Raw genomic sequence first — 16205 nt, 5'->3', positions numbered from 1 at the left:
ATGGGATTTTCTTAAATGCTCATTCTAAGTCTATTGAGACAATCCTGTGATTTTTGTTTTCATTCTGTTGATATGATACGTTACTTGATTTTCAGATATTAAATCAATCTTGCATTCCTAGGATAAAACAAACTGATTCTCAAATTCACATAGAATTTTAAAGGACTCAGGATAGCCAAAACAACCTTGAAAAGGAAGAACAAAGTAGAAAAACTCATACTTCTGAATTTCAAAACTACAAAGCAAGGGTAATTAAGAGAGTATGGTACAGGCACAAATACAGAGATACAGAACAACTTAATAGACTTGGGAGTCCAGAAATAAACCCATATATCTATGGCCAATTTATTTTCAATGAAGGTGCCAAAAAACATACAGTGGAGAAAGAATAGTCTTTTCTAAAAATGGTGCTGGGACAATTGGATATACACATGCAAAAAATGAAGGTGAACTCTTACTTTGTACCACTTGTAAAAATTAACTCAAAATGGATCAAAGGTCTAAATGTAAAATCAAAACTGTAAAATTATTATAAGAAAACGTAAGGGTAAACCTCCATGACCCTGTTTTTGCAAATTATGAGGCATGAACTTTACAAGTGCTTCAATCTTAAGCATTCAAAGAAATTGTTAGGAAAAGTAGTAAAATCCTCAAAAACCAATAGACAAAGATAAAAAAAAACAGCCAATTCACAAAAGAAGAAATACAAATACCAAATAAACGCACACAAAAAATTCCACATCACCAGTTATTGAGAAACAAAAATGAAAGCAAAGCTCATTTGCCTATCAAATTACCATGGTGTTAAGGAGAGGGCCAAAAACAGCACATTAGATATAGATCCAGATATGGATATAAACATAGATATAGATACACATACACTATACATATTGATAAATGGAATATTGCCTGCCATATCAGTAAACAAAGGATGTCACAGTTATCAGTGATTGCAGCCACCACAGGAGGGTGAGCTGGTGAGCCCTGAGGAAACTCAGGATGTGAAAACACAAGATACCCCAGATAGCCGAGGTACATATCAAAGAAATGATTTCATTGAGCCTAGACTCTTGCATCTTCCCAGTCTCAGAAAAGTGATAAATTCCTTGAGATATCTAGTTTTCTTTTATTAACAGTAATCTTTTGTTCCTACTACCTGCCCTTTGTTGCAAAACTCCTATATATCCTAGCTCCCCCGTTGCCTCCTCGGAGCAGGTCTCTCAGGGTTACTTGAGATGCTGCCTCCCGGGCTTTAAACCCTAAAAAATCCCACCGAATAAAACACAACTCTCAACTTTTAGGTTGCACTTTTTTTCTTTTCAGTCGACAATATGCATACAGCTGTTAGAAGGATGTTAAATTACTTTTAAAAAATTCCCAGACACACACACACACACACACACACACACAGGAAGGAAGTATACCAAAGGGGTATTAGTGGTTATGCCACACTGTAAAATTATAAATATATTACAATGAGAAATGAGACTTTCCATTTAATGTAATAAAGGGAATTTAAAAAGCAATGAAGAAGAGGGCATTTTGGAGAGAAATATAGGCAGCTACCCATGGCAGAGTGATCACAAAAACATTTCTGTTGCTACAACCCAACAGCCAGGAATGGAGACAACAGGTACCATAGAATACACTCATCCATGTGGCAAACATCCTCATTCATTACCTGCTTTGGAAGTAACAAGCTGCAGCACAAGAGGCCTTCTCGTTACAATGCCTGACCCTCGAGGGAGAAAGTCCCTAAAAAAAAAAAAGAAGGAATAGATTAAGGCATATTAAGGAATTCTGATCACCTATAAATTTACAAATCAAGTTCCACAGAAATTCTAATTCTCAACCTTTCAATGCATCACATATCTAAAGAATGCTAGACCCACCTTATAAAAGAGACGTTTGCAAAATAAAAAAGGGGGTGGGGGTGGGGAAGGGCCCTTATACTGAATATTAACCCACGTGCATTATCATAATGACCTCACTGGAATATGTAATTCATTCATTTAGCTGGAATTAATAAAAGTTTGCATTAAACTACTGTGTATTGTCAATTCATTTTTATTTTCAGAGAACAAGGATTTACAAAAATATTTGCTGTGGAAGTTAATCCTTAAACTCTTTGGTAATTAAAAAATTCATCACTCCGTCCAGCTTCAAGATCAATATTAACACCATGAAATACTGACCATTATAAGAGGTAATAAATGCACATTAGCTTGTATCTTCTAAATACCTAAATTTTTTCTCCAAAAAAGGTCATACACAAAATGTGGGATTAAGCGGAGATAAACATTGCATATGTAGAAATTAACAGCAGAAAAAAGACTGCAATTTGATTTTTGTTTTTTCTCATTCCCGATAGATAGGAGCTTATAAAAAAGGAGATTTTTCAAATAAATATTGTGTTTAAAATGGCATGTTAATATACACTAAACCAATAAAACTGCAAAGAAAGTATTTCATAATTACATCTATAATGCCACATAAATGAGTACTGATTCTGCAATGTCAAAGAGAATTCATAAACATACCTATAACACTGTTTTTAAAGACATTTAGAATGACTCACAACTTTTAGAAGCATCATCATTTTAAAAATCACAGAATTCCATTCAAAATAAATTTCTGACTCAATGGCAATGTTTCCCAAAAAGTGGTTCCAGGACCACCAGAAAGTGTTATAACCACAGACACCCAGGATCCATTCTGAACCTACAGATTCAAAATGCCTGGGGAAAGATGTGGCATCTATACTCTTAACAAACTCCAGGGGATTCTGATGTTCACCATGTTTTTTTAATTGAGTCCAAGCTCACTCTGCATGCCGCACAACAGGCTAGTGAATAGGAGATGAGGTGTTGAGGCAAAGAATAGCAACTTTATTCACAAATCCTGCAGACAAAGAAGATGGCGGACTAGTGTCTCTGAAAAACTATCTTATCTGGGTCTGGATGCCAGTTTCTTTTATAGAATCAGAGAGGGAGAGGTGATGAGGAAGTAAAATGGCCATAAGTTTTGCAAATATCACCTGGAATGGCCAGCCTCCAGGAGGGGATGTGTTAATTTCTTCTTTCTTGCAGCCATCCACAGGTGGACAGGGTCAGGATGTACAAAGGCACTTTGGTTTAACATTCAGGCAGAGGGGCAAGGTTACCTGAGGGAGGCCATTATGTATGATTATAATAACAAAAACAACGAAAAGCAGGCTTCCCTGGTGGCACAGTGGTTGAGAGTCCGCCTGACAATGCAGGGGACACAGGTTCGTGCCCCGGTACGGGAAGATCCCACATGCTGTGGAGTGTCTAGGCCCATGAGCCACGGCCGCTGAGCCTGCGCGTCTGGAGCCTGTGCTTCGCAACGGGATAGGCCACAACAGTGAGAGGCCCGCTTACCGCAAAAAAACAACGAAAAGCAAAGGTCAAAGTCAAAGAAACAGATCAAACATGGAGTCCAATTTAGCTCTTCCCTGTTACAGTTTGAGAACCACTGGCCTCAAGTTAGGAAATGTTACTTAACGATTTAGTGGGTAATAATGGCATGGGATATACTATGACTCTTGTAGGAAAATTGACAGAACACACCTTCAACACAGATGGGATTTCAGTAAACAACAGCTTATACAATTGGTAATGGTCAGTGAGAATGCTGCAAAATCCAAGGCTTTAGCTCCACTAATACTTTGGAAATAGAGAGTTACAGAGATAAAATTAAGCAAAATTTCCCCTACTTACAACTAATTTATTTTGCAAGTGCTAGTGTAAATTCTGACAGCCTCTTAGCTAGTTAATGACTTTACTCCTTGACTCCAAGGGCTAAGTTTCATTTGGAATGTCACTATATGTAACTAAAATAGAGAATAGTGAAATTACAGACTTGTTTTTGCTCTTAAAAGAATGCCACCTGAATAAATAATATGATTTACTTATCAAAAAATTCACTGAAAAACTAAGAAGTGCTAGGAAGATGCTGTGGGCATGGGCCTGCACTAATTAGACACCAGGAGTATGAAATCTAACGGGAAGATAAAGACATACATACACAAAGAAAACCATTAAGAAGGGAGCAGATAAATTACACTAGAGTTCAGAAATGAGAGAGACAAACACTCTCCTTTTAAAAACATCCAAATACATGTAATCAGATAATCTTAATATTCTTCAGGAACTGTATTAGAATATTTGTTAGTTTGGATGTTTTCAGTAATCACTTTAAAAAAAACAAGAGCATCTACTCTGTGCCTAGACCTAAAAAGGAAAAGTTAATTTGAGAATCAAAATGGATATAGGGAAAATGAAACAAAACTCCAGAGCAAAGAGCTGGAGGCCATCTGTTTGAGTTATTAGGGCCATGAATGAGGTTTTAGGATGTATAGATGCCAAAGATAAATATACATGTCTTAAATGTCTAAATAATGGCATTTAACAAATCAATAAAATATTTTCTTTAAGAAAAAGATGTAGAAAATAAAGAAGGAGAGAAGGAAGAAACGAGGTTTAGTTACTTAATACCTTCGTGCTGGGATCTGCTTCAACTCATGCTTGTGACCATATATTTATAATGTAGATTTAGTAACAATCATTTGAACATTATCAAAGCAAAAGAGAAGGTATCAAACATCTTAAATAACAAATAATTATCATGTGTTTGGCTAAAAAGTAAGCCAACAGACATAGCTAACACTTTTCTCTACATTTTTATTAAGCAAACAGAACTTTGCTTTAAGAGTAATAAACGTTTTCAAGTATCCCCTTCATGGCTCTCACCAGTCCTACCTCCAACACATACATTTTCACCAAAAGTCAAAAGATTTGGTAACCAAATCCTGCTATTTTGAAGTCTCTTCTGACTTCACAGGAGTATCTGAGTGCCACAAAGCACGAGAGAGAAATTTTTCTCTTCTGAAGACTGAGTGACTAATCTGGCACCCTGAAGATTCATGTCATTCTGATGACCCAGCAGCATGAAAACCATATGCCCAGCACACCCCTGCTGTGAGAGGTAAGGGGGTGAGCCCTCAAATGAAACACAGAGGACCTCTCATTGAACCACAGTTCTGCCACTGAATGGGCAAAATTCTCTAAACCTCAGTTTCTTTTTCTACTAAATTGAGATAATCCTATGAATTAAAGGAAATGCAACACATGGGAAATTTTTAAAAACCAAAGCACCACAGAAAAAAGTAGTAATGTTATTATTGCTACAATACAACCACAGGGTGTTTTCCCTGATATTTTAGCATCTTCTCACGCAAAAAAAAAAAAAAAGCCTTGACAATTTTTAACATTTCATGAATGAAATTTGGAGATGAGGAGGCTCAGATCCCACCTGAACTGTCACCTTGATATTGACCAGCGGCACTGGTTTGGAAAGCTCAGTTCCTTATTCCTGCCTCCATCAACAGGGAGCCAAGGCACTGATACAAACAATCATGAATAATTCATTAGCCATTGAGTACAACCATCCATTTGAATGTTATTATTTTTTGTGCAATAGGTGGTTCGTTCTTCTGTAGGTAGATCTTACAGAAAAATTACTTTGCTAAATTAATGCAGAAAAAAAGACTGTGCCTTTAGTATTACTGTGGATTTAAATTTGTGTGTCATTTTCCTAAAAAATGGACCTTCAAGGTAGAGCAAGAAGTAATCTGGAAACTAAGCAGTATTAAATTGACTCCCTTCTTTAGCCTGAATGCCTCATCTATGATTGGACTGTACAGATTTTAAGGCAGGAGTACTGCTTCCCTCTCTATGCCACATAGCAGCTACGATTCAAATGTCTTTCTTCTCTCTCAACCCACCTCAATAAAGCATTAATCTACACAGTCTTAACAGCTAGTCTTCAGACAAAACGTCAATGCTCTTTCATGGTTTCCTGATTCCTGAACAAAAAGGAGAGAACAGTTCCCATGCTATGGTCTAAGAACCACCTTGATAACATTTCTTATTGGCTCTTCCAGAAACTTAGTTATCAAGGAATATTATCATTGCTCAATTAGGAAATGATTGATCTTTGGAAGCCTAAAAAGAGAGCAAGGGCTGTACCAACAAAGCTAAAAGGAATTTCCCCCCTTAGCAGAAAATAATCTATGGACATGCATTTGTTCAATATAGATGTAATGATGACTAACCAGGTGATCTGTTCAGTAAATAAATGTCTAACATCTGCTCTTCACTGAAGCCAAGAGATATAACTCATACCCTCCAATAAGTTAATTCATGTAGCTGATCCATTCAAAGCCAAATCATCTTAGTCTTGGGGAGGGGAGTGGGAAACAAAATGCAAATGACTACAGTAAGCATGACAGACTCTATGGTTAAGCTCCACACAAGTTGAAGTATCAATGCAAAGCAGGAAATAATCTATTCTGCTTGGGGGACCAGCCAGAAACAATTTCAGAGACATGAGATAAGGAGGCATTCCACAGGGGAGCCACAGGGAATGTGTAAAGACATGGGAGATCTACATAACACAGAACATTATGGAACTGTAAATATTAAAGAAAGGTCAGAATGAGGTGGAGAAGTCTCTGGAGAAGGAGGCAGGAGGAGACCTTAGAGGCTTCTCTTGTATTTTTTTCTTCCTATGAAAACAGGAGAGCACTGAAGAGTTTTCAGTGATCAGATTTACAGTTCACTGGGGGACTCTACAGAGAATGCTGAAAAGGGAAAACAAAAGACAGGGAGGTTAGTCACTAACCAGTCTAGGTCACTGAGGAAGAAGATGATAAAGGTTATTCAAGGCAGTGATAGTGAAGATGGAGAGAAGACAACAGAGAGAATGGACAACTGACAGGACTTAATGATCACTTTGATGTGGAATGAAATGATATGAAGGAGTTAATAGCCACCAGGATATTTCTGGTTTGGGAAGCTGATTGAATAGTGGTGCCATTAACCAGAATAGGAAATACAGAAATATCTGGTTATAGCTGATATATATATAGTATCTACCATGTGCCAGGCATCATTCTCATTTGATCTTCATAACAACCCTATGAGATAGATACTATTGTTATTCTCACTTCAACGATGGGAACACTGAGGCACAGAAAGGCTACATAATTTTCTCAAAGTCACAAAGCTAGTGACAGATCTAGGACTCAAACCTAGAAAGTGTGACTCTAGCATCTGTGCTCTTGAGCATTAGACTATGCTACACTGTAAAAAAAAAAAAAATGGGAGAAGACGAGGATATGTTGACCTTTAGATACCTAGAGAATGTCTAGATTAAGACAAGTACATAGTTAGACTGAGCAACTGGAACTTAGGATAAAGGTCCTGTGTAGAGATAATAATTTGTGAGTCTTCATTGGAGCAGGTTGTTGAAGCCAAGAGAACAGAAGAGTAGGAACAGAGTGAAGAAGAGTGATGAATATGGAGTCTGGAAAATACCAATACTTAATGAGCACCTGAAAGAAGTAGAACTAACGAAGAGATTGAGAAAGAGTCCCCAGAGCAATAAGTTAAATACCAGAAGTCAGAGGTATCCCAAAGTCACACTAGCCTCTTAGACATCTCCACTTAGTTGTCTCAAAACCATTCTCTACAATTCAACTCATTATCATCTATCCAACATGTTTCTCCTCCTTTATTCTCAATCACAATCCACATCACCAGCATCCATACATGTCAGCCAAACCAAGTACATGGAAATCATCCATCCACCATCTTCCTCTGTCTTCATGCTCCAAAATGGCCACCAAGTCCTTCTGATTCTACCTTAATATCGCTTAAATGCATCTTCTCTTCTCTATTTCAATCCCCATTCCAGATGCCTCCAACTCTCATACAGACTACCACAATAATCTCCCAATTAATTTCCCTGCATCCAGTTTGAGCACCCTCCAATCCAACCTCAAGAGGAACATAAGTCCCATCACAACATTCGCAGACTCTAAATCATTAAATGACTCCCCACTGTCTTTAGCATGAAATCCAAACTGTAAACAACAACAAAAAAAGTGTGCATCCTAGTGGAAGTTTCAGTGTTCACCTGTGCTCTCAGGCACGTTCCTTGGCATATCCCATGCTTCCCTCATGGGATGCTCTCTCCCCACTTCTCCATCTAGTCAACTCCTACTTAGTCTTCAATACTCAGCTCCATATCACATTCTCCAAGAAAATCCCCCTGTACATCTTCTTTGAAATCCCCCTGTACATGCCTCTACCTAAACTCTCAACACACACTTGTCATACTGGTCTATTTACACATCTGCTCCCTCATCCCTGTGCTCCTCCCAGTGCCTCCTTCACTGCCCAGGTATTATTTTTAACACTTTCCACCTACTCTTTCAGGATGTTTTCTTATTGCCCCATATATTCAAAACATGGAAGAAAAACATTCTCATATCTGATTCTCAACAAGCAGACAACTAAGTGGCATTTTACCATGGACAGAAAGAACAGGCAAGATAACTTTTGATTTACCAGTAATTTGCTGAGGTCATTGAAATTAATATTTTACTTATGAATGTTTAAGAATGTCTGAAGACACAGAATAGAATTTGAAGGAAACAATATTTTTAAAAATCCAAGGGCCAATATACTTTTAAAAATCATTCCTTAAAAACAGAGAAGTCTCTTCTAAAAATTATCCTCAAAATGTAATTTTATGTGTTCCGAAACAGTCCCGGTAGGATTATTATCTCACAGTCTTTCAAAATGATAAGTCAATTTTAAAGAGAGAAAGGAAAAGAGGAAAACGAGGGAGAGAAACAGGAGAGAGAAACAGAGATAGGTCACTGCCAAATACTGTTTACTCCCTGCCCCAAGAACACTGAGGTCATGTATTCCACACACTGAACACAATGGCGCTGTTAAAATGGCTTTGTGTTTGCATGCCCTAATCTTGAGCTTTGCCAGCCATTACAATGCCACTTTAATTGCTGAAGGAAGTAATTATGCCAAAATCCACACATTTAATTGGAAGTTTTCCACCACAGTTTCCTTTTGCCCCTAAATTCTTGGCACACAGTAAGAATATTAGCATTTACTGATTTGTAAAAGATCACATTTTGGGGCTATCATTTACTCTATAATTTGTGGTATTCAATAAATAGCACCATCATTTTGTTTGAAAAACATAGTTGCAAATCCAAACGCAAGAAACACAGTGCTTTTATTTTTTTTACTAACATCTAAGAAATTTCAATATTTACCTTTCATTCACAAAACTCAGAATTTCTAAGCAATATGTTTTCATTAAATATAATTAACCAATAATTAATGGTTCCCATTGCAATATTCAAAATGCAAAAGTTTCTGAGTCAGAGATCTGTAAACTGAAGGAAGAAGCCAGTTCACAGTTTACAAATACCATGTGTTCTCCCCACTAGGAAATGCTCTCAAAAATTTAATGCCTTCATATGTAATCCATTTTAATTACTTATTCACAAAGTCAGTTCAAGAATTTAAAGCACCAGATTAATGAGTCCCAGCATCAAGTAGAGGCACTTAGCTGTCATTCTATTTCAAATCACAGATTATACCTTACCCTGGGTAGCTGCCGTGCAAATGAATGACAAAGGGACAACTAAAGAGACTATTAGTTGCCTACCCAATATCCATTTGCCCATTATTTCTTACTAACAGAATCCCAATTTTGTTGAGAATAGCAATGTGCCCAACTTAAACAGGTAAATAAATAAATAAGCCTACACTTCCCAGCCTCCCTTATAAATGGGGTGTCCACACAATTATATTTTAGTCAATAAGATATAATTAGAGGTTGCTGAGTGACATCACAGATAGTTCCTTTGAAAGGACCTAATTTAACTGATGTATACCTTTGGCCCTACCCTCTCTTTCTTCTCCCTCTCAGTTATACATGATAGCAGAGCTGCAGCAACCATCTTACATCACAAGGCAACCTTGAAGAAGAAAGCTATGCACTAAGAATGGCAGAGAAAAAAAAGACAGAGTCCAGAATGGTGATGGCATTATGAGTCACTGAACCAGCCTTGCACTGCCTAACAAAGAGAATGAGAAAGAAAGAGAGACAGCATGGTTTAGACATGTTTCTCAACTTTCTTACTTACTACTGTGCACATAAGCCTTATTAGACATTTTCCCCATTAATTTCCTCCATTAAATTTAATACCACAGCTGTACTATAGTATATGTACAGCATGTACATCTATGCTTTATACATAAAAACAGTAAGATTTTTTTTGACCCCCAAGAATCAATTTTTGCCCCCTCAGGGGCAATCTCACTCCCATTGAAAATATGTACTACAGATCAAAGAAAAATAAGAGAACCCAGGGTGCTAAACATTCAGTTCTGTTGGTCACCCCTTCCTGCAGGGTTTTTAAAAGAGATGTGTGGAAAGGACAAGGTCAGACAGCCTTTGCCTCAAACCCCAATACATTCCCTTCACAACCCTGAAAACATGGGCTGGATCATATGTAACCTTCATTTGGCCAAGTTAAGAGGCAGGCCTAAAGCCTGGCTATCAAAGAAACTGAAAGGCGTCCCGTGCCCCTTTTTCCATGAATCCCATTCATGAACCTCAGACCTTTGTACTTTGACACCACAATGGCTAGGAAAGGCCCATGTGTGGAAGACCACACTCAGTGAGAAACAAGGGCGAGAGAACACTTATCCAATGACTAGGCAAAGCTGGTCTAGGCAGCCCATTTCAACCCCTCCCCTACTAAGGCATAACTTGGAGAAATGTGGCCCAATTACTGTCCTTGGTCCTGAATGTGTACTACAGGTTCCTTGGCAGGGTGATGGAAGAAAAGTATGAATAAGGGTAGAAACTTCCCTAGCCAATACTGTACTCTCTGTTTTCACTTTTTCTGAGATACTGGAAGAAAAAAATAGCCCAAAAGTATAGGTCATTTTCTCCATGAAAACAAAACAGAGAGCCACAGCCACACCGTATAGTGTTTTTGTCAATGGGAACAAGATTTCCAATTGTCAAGGACAGCTTTAAGTGGATCCTTGAATCCAGTTCCTCCCTAACACTCTAGAATCTTCATCCATTATTCCCCCTCACAATTTTTTTATTCCCAGAACATCTGGTTCTCAAGTGACTTCACACTAATTTCAGAGCCTTGTGTTGACTCCTCTACCACAGAAGCCCTTACCCAATGCACCTTTCTTTACCCATCTCACCCTTAAAGATAGAATGTTGGCAGAGCTTCCAATGCATGGCAAGTATTTCCTGATATGACAGTATATTTAGATGCTCCTCCTCTTTATTCCAAAGTACCACGAACCCCAGTCACATCCCCTTTCCTAGACAAGCTCCCTACGATAGGAACCTCATTTCTATAACGCCAGTGTTTGGCATAGCACCTGGCACAAAGAACGTGCTCAGTGGTGACTTGGTAAACACATGAAGTCAGCATTCTAGGAATGAAAATTGAATTTATTGGGAAGATAAATTTTAAGGGGTGACTTTTAAAAAATAAATACACATTCATATTTAAAGATATAGGTATCATGTATGTGGTCTATTGTTTTATTTTCTTACCTGAAATGTGTTTTTTCTTGTCTGTTTGACTTTTTCCTGTGAGCTTATATCATTGATTATGAAAATTTTAAAGATCAAAGAACTAGGGAAAAAGGAAAAGCACTCAATATCTAATAGATGGTTATATATATATAAACATGAATATATATATTTAAAATACACATATAATAAATGTTTAGTTATTTCTTATCTTAGAAGTCACCTTTGAAACTATATTCCCAATAAAAGTTTAGGAAAAATACTTTTAATAGCTCCAAGTCCTGAAATGTACTAAAAGTAGCCAGTGGAAACACATAACAGAGTTCAAATAATTCCTTCTTACTATTCAATAAACTCTGCTGACTAAAGAAGGCATATTAATGAATAAACTTAAGAATTATTTTCTCTATCTATACTTCTCTGAGTATACCCATCAGACCATATTGCTCATTTGTGTATGGCAAGAATAATATGTAAACTACATGTCCACCAACAATCAGTAAACTGAGAGTATGTAACTAAGGTGACCATTTTTTTTTTTACTGTCCAAATTATTTGCTATACTAAACTGCTTAGTGGCTTCCTTCTTTATTTAGAGTATAAAGCACCTCAAAGTATCATTTGCCTCAGCAGCAATGTTTCCTCTTTCTTGTAAGACCCAGCAAGCTTTATTTTTTAATTAATTAATTATTTATTTTTGGTTCCCTTGGGTCTTTGTTGCTGCACACAGGCTTTCTCTAGTTGCAGAGAAAGCGAGCGGTGGTGGCGGGGGGGGGGGCTACTCTTCGCTGCAGTGCACGTGTTTCTCATTGCGGTGGCTTTTCTTGTTGCAGAACACAGGCTCTAGGCACACAAGCTTCAGCAGCTGTGGCACGTGGGCTCAGTAGTTGTGGCTCACGAGCTCTAGAGCACAGGCTCAGTAGTTGTGGCACACGGGCTTAGTTGCTCTGTGGCATGTGGGATCTTCCCGGACCAGGGCTTGAACCCATGTCCCCTGCATTGGCAGGCAGACTCTTAACCACTGCGCCACCAGGGAAGTCCCCCAGCATGCTTTAAAAAACGAGCACACAAGCTTTTGAAAATTTAAGAAGTCCAAAGGAGAACAGACCATTAGGTTGAAGATAAGACAATCAAATCTGACAGAATCTACTAAAAATATGAATGTTTAAGATAGCATTTAACATAGGAAGCAGAACAGAGAGATATAAATGGAGTAATTATTTTCAAATTTGAATTTATCTTTACTGGAGTTTTATTAGATAAATACTATAATAATTATGTCTGTGAAATGCTTTTAAAGACTTATTTTTAAGGCAGTATAGCATGGTGGTTAAGAGCACAGATTCTAGCACTAAAATGCCTGGGTTTAAATTCAAAATCCATTGCTAACTGGCTCAGTTTCCTCATCTGTAAGTTGGGGTGGGGGTGGAGACAATACAACCCTTTACCTTTTGTTGGCCAAATATGATAACGCAACTCAATGTTTTTCTGATTTGAGAAACAGACTCCCAGACACAGAAAGCAAATTTATGGTTACTAAAGGGGAAAGGGGGTGGTAGGAGTTTGAGATTAGCAGATACAAACTACTATATACAAAATAGATTAAAAAACAAGGTCCTAAAAAAAAAAAAAAAAACAAGGTCCTACTGTATAGCCCAGGGAACTATATTCAATATCCTGTAATAAACCATAATGGAAAATATGAAAAAGAATATATATATGTATAACTGAATCACTTCACTGTATACCAGAAACTAACACAACAATGTAACTCAACTATACTTCAATTTAAAATTTTTTTTAATTTTTTTCTGATTTGAGAATGGTAAAATCATGCATGAAACTTACATTGTGTAATGAAATCTGAAGCAGCACCCTGAAATCAAACAGGCTAATATATCTAACACATATTTGCTACTAGTATATCTATAGCAAAACAAACGAATATTCACACTAACAGAGATAAAGACCAACTGTGAATAACCTCACATCAGTCAGATAAAGTTTGCCAGTAAATGAATTTAGGTCAATATAAGTTTTGCCAAATGAATTACAAAAATATTTAATTTTCAGAGGATTCTGCATTTTGAAATCACAGACAAGAAGACTGAAGTACTTATAGTAACACCCAGCACATAGTAAGTGGTCAAAAATATTAGCTGCTATCATTATAACCATCATCATCATCATTATTTTTAGCAAAAATAGTAGTAGTGGGCTTCCCTGGTGGCGCAGTGGTTGGGAGTCCGCCTGCCGATGCAGGGGACGCGAGTTCGTGTCCCGGTCCGGGAGGATCCCACGTGCCGCGGAGCGGCTGGGCCCGTGAGCCATGGCCGCTGAGCCTGCGCATCCGGAGCCTGTGCTCCGCAACGGGAGAGGCCACAACGGTGGCCCGCGCACCGCAAAAAAAAAAAAAAAAAAAAAGTAGTAGTAGTAAGTTATCCTGAAATCTATTTAGTAATTAATTACCCAAATTTGTTTCAGAACACACATATATATACACACATATATATATATATATATCCATAGCAACAAGTATCTTTGATGATCTTCTGCTAGCCATAGGCATGTGAATTTAGGGTAAACTAGATTCAGTTTGTCATACTGAAAAGTTTTGGGTAATATGAAAAGGAAAATATATCAAAATAAACACCTGTAACTTTAACCTTTTCAGCTGCTTCCTGGAAAGTCATCAGCTACCTAAAGACTATTCTCTAAGAGCTCTCAGTATTGCTCTACTGTTTTCCATAATAAAGTTAATGTAAAACATGGAATGAAAACTTAAACCAACAAACATTCTCCAACTACAATGTGCTCAATTCAAATGCAGAATGAAATGAATCCCCTGGCATCTAGAGTATTCCACAAGCGTATTGCAAATTTTATTTCTAGCCACTTAAGAGCACCAGTGAAAAGAGCTCAAATACTTAGAAAAGATTTCCATTCTCATAAGGAGAGGCATTTATTAGCACTTAATGGCCCCCTTTCATTGCCTTTCCACAGATGTATCTCTAATAGTTCCAATTATAATTTCAAGAAACAAAACCAATAATGGTATAAAAGTCTATAGTTCAGTGTGTGCATTATGAAAAGAGATCTTTAACAACACAAACCACATATAAAAGTATATGACAACATGGGATCTGGGTAGACAATATCACAAAAAAGAGAGGAGGTGGTATAAAAGTACTGGTCAAAAACCCAGCTTAGATTCCAGCTGTGACTTCAACACATCATTTAATCTATAACACTGAGTTTTCTAGAACATCTTTAAAATGTGAGGACTGAACTAATGTCTGCGAACACCTCTGCCACTTCCAATGCTCTATCAGTCTGATGTTAGAAGTAAATCAAGATACACAGAATCTAATCCCATCAGTGGCTTTCTAAGCAATCGTTAAGTCTTCCTGTTTTCACTTCCACAACTGGGGATATTTGTATCCAGTTTAAATCCAACGAAGGCAAAGGATTATGTCTTTTATTTTCTCCCTACTACCATGTATGGCACATAGCAGGTACTCAAAACTATTAGAGGAAAGGACAAAATGGAGGAAGGAAGGCAGGCAAGAAGAGAGGAAGAAAGAAAGGAAGAAACGGATTGGATAAATAATTTATTGTGGCTGGAGCAGTGCATGTAAGATGACAGTGATTAAAGACAGCTTGGAATATGGGTTTCTTACTTTTAATAAAGATCATATTAGGAAATTTTAAATTTAGAGAATATACTATATCAGTAAATATTACGGAGAGAATACCTATTAAATGTTTTCTACCCTTAGAAATAAGATGCTAAAAAATTTAATGTGTGATAGGCTATGTAGGGTTATGTATTTATGAATTATTGTTGTAATACTTTATGGAGCATAAATTATCAATATTTTTTCATTATTGAATATTTTTCCTCATTGTTAGTTTTTTTTTTTTCATTGTTAGTTTTTAATATCAATATAGGTAGAAAAATAAATGCCAATCAACTGAAAATGAAAATACTGAGATTTGGAAGTGAGGGAAGAAAAGATAGAATGAAATCTCTTGATTATTAGATGGAAAGTAGCATGTAGCACAAGAGTTCTAACATTAGTACACAATATTAACAAAATAGAAGCACTTCAAATCATTTAATTACATATTTATGCAACTAAATCTATTACTTTTGTTAATGTGAATATCGTAAATATTCACTAATAGTCACATGCCAATAACTCAAAACTAAAGTGAAGTTTCAGCTGTCACTCTCTACAGTTTATATTTTCATGAAGTCAGTGCTCAAGATTGATATTTTAACTCCTGAGTCAATGAGATTTGAGATGCAATAAGCCAATATTTTTTACACTATGGGATCTGACCAATAAGTAGGTGATGAAATCAATTTTATAAATCATAACCAACATACTTTTTATAATGGAAAGAAATATAATTCAACAGAAAATATCCCAGTATATCACATGTAGAAATGTTAAGTATTTCACAATACTTTTGTTTCAATTTTATAAACATCCACTGGGTCACAATGTGAAATGTATCTCTTATAAAGAGATATAGTCAATGTTTGAAAAACACTAGGTGCATCTTCACTATTCCACTTAAGACTATATATGTTTGCGGTATTTTACATATATTCCAATTCTGTATTTCAACATTTAAAAAGTTATTGTTTAACATTGAAGCAAAGAATTTGAGTTTTAAGAACTTTATCAAGAGCTTGAAAATCCTAGATTATTGTATATTAAGTCCCT

General features: G+C 36.7%; 1 protein-coding gene across 1 annotated transcript in view; it reads right to left on the bottom strand.

The window, feature by feature from the left end:
- DNM3 (dynamin 3) overlaps window positions 1-16205 on the bottom strand; it is a 259507-nt gene that overhangs the window by 165652 nt on the left and 77650 nt on the right. The window contains exon 2 of the mRNA XM_032654309.1: window positions 1682-1755. Within this exon, the coding sequence (XP_032510200.1) occupies window positions 1682-1755 (74 nt within the window). The remainder of the gene's footprint in view (window positions 1-1681; window positions 1756-16205) is intronic.

The sequence above is a fragment of the Phocoena sinus genome, chromosome 1 (assembly GCF_008692025.1).
Source record: "Phocoena sinus isolate mPhoSin1 chromosome 1, mPhoSin1.pri, whole genome shotgun sequence".
Taxonomy (NCBI): Eukaryota; Metazoa; Chordata; class Mammalia; order Artiodactyla; family Phocoenidae; genus Phocoena; species Phocoena sinus.
The sequence above is the reverse complement of the archived record's forward strand: the minus strand, read 5'-3'. Positions and strand labels throughout refer to the sequence as shown.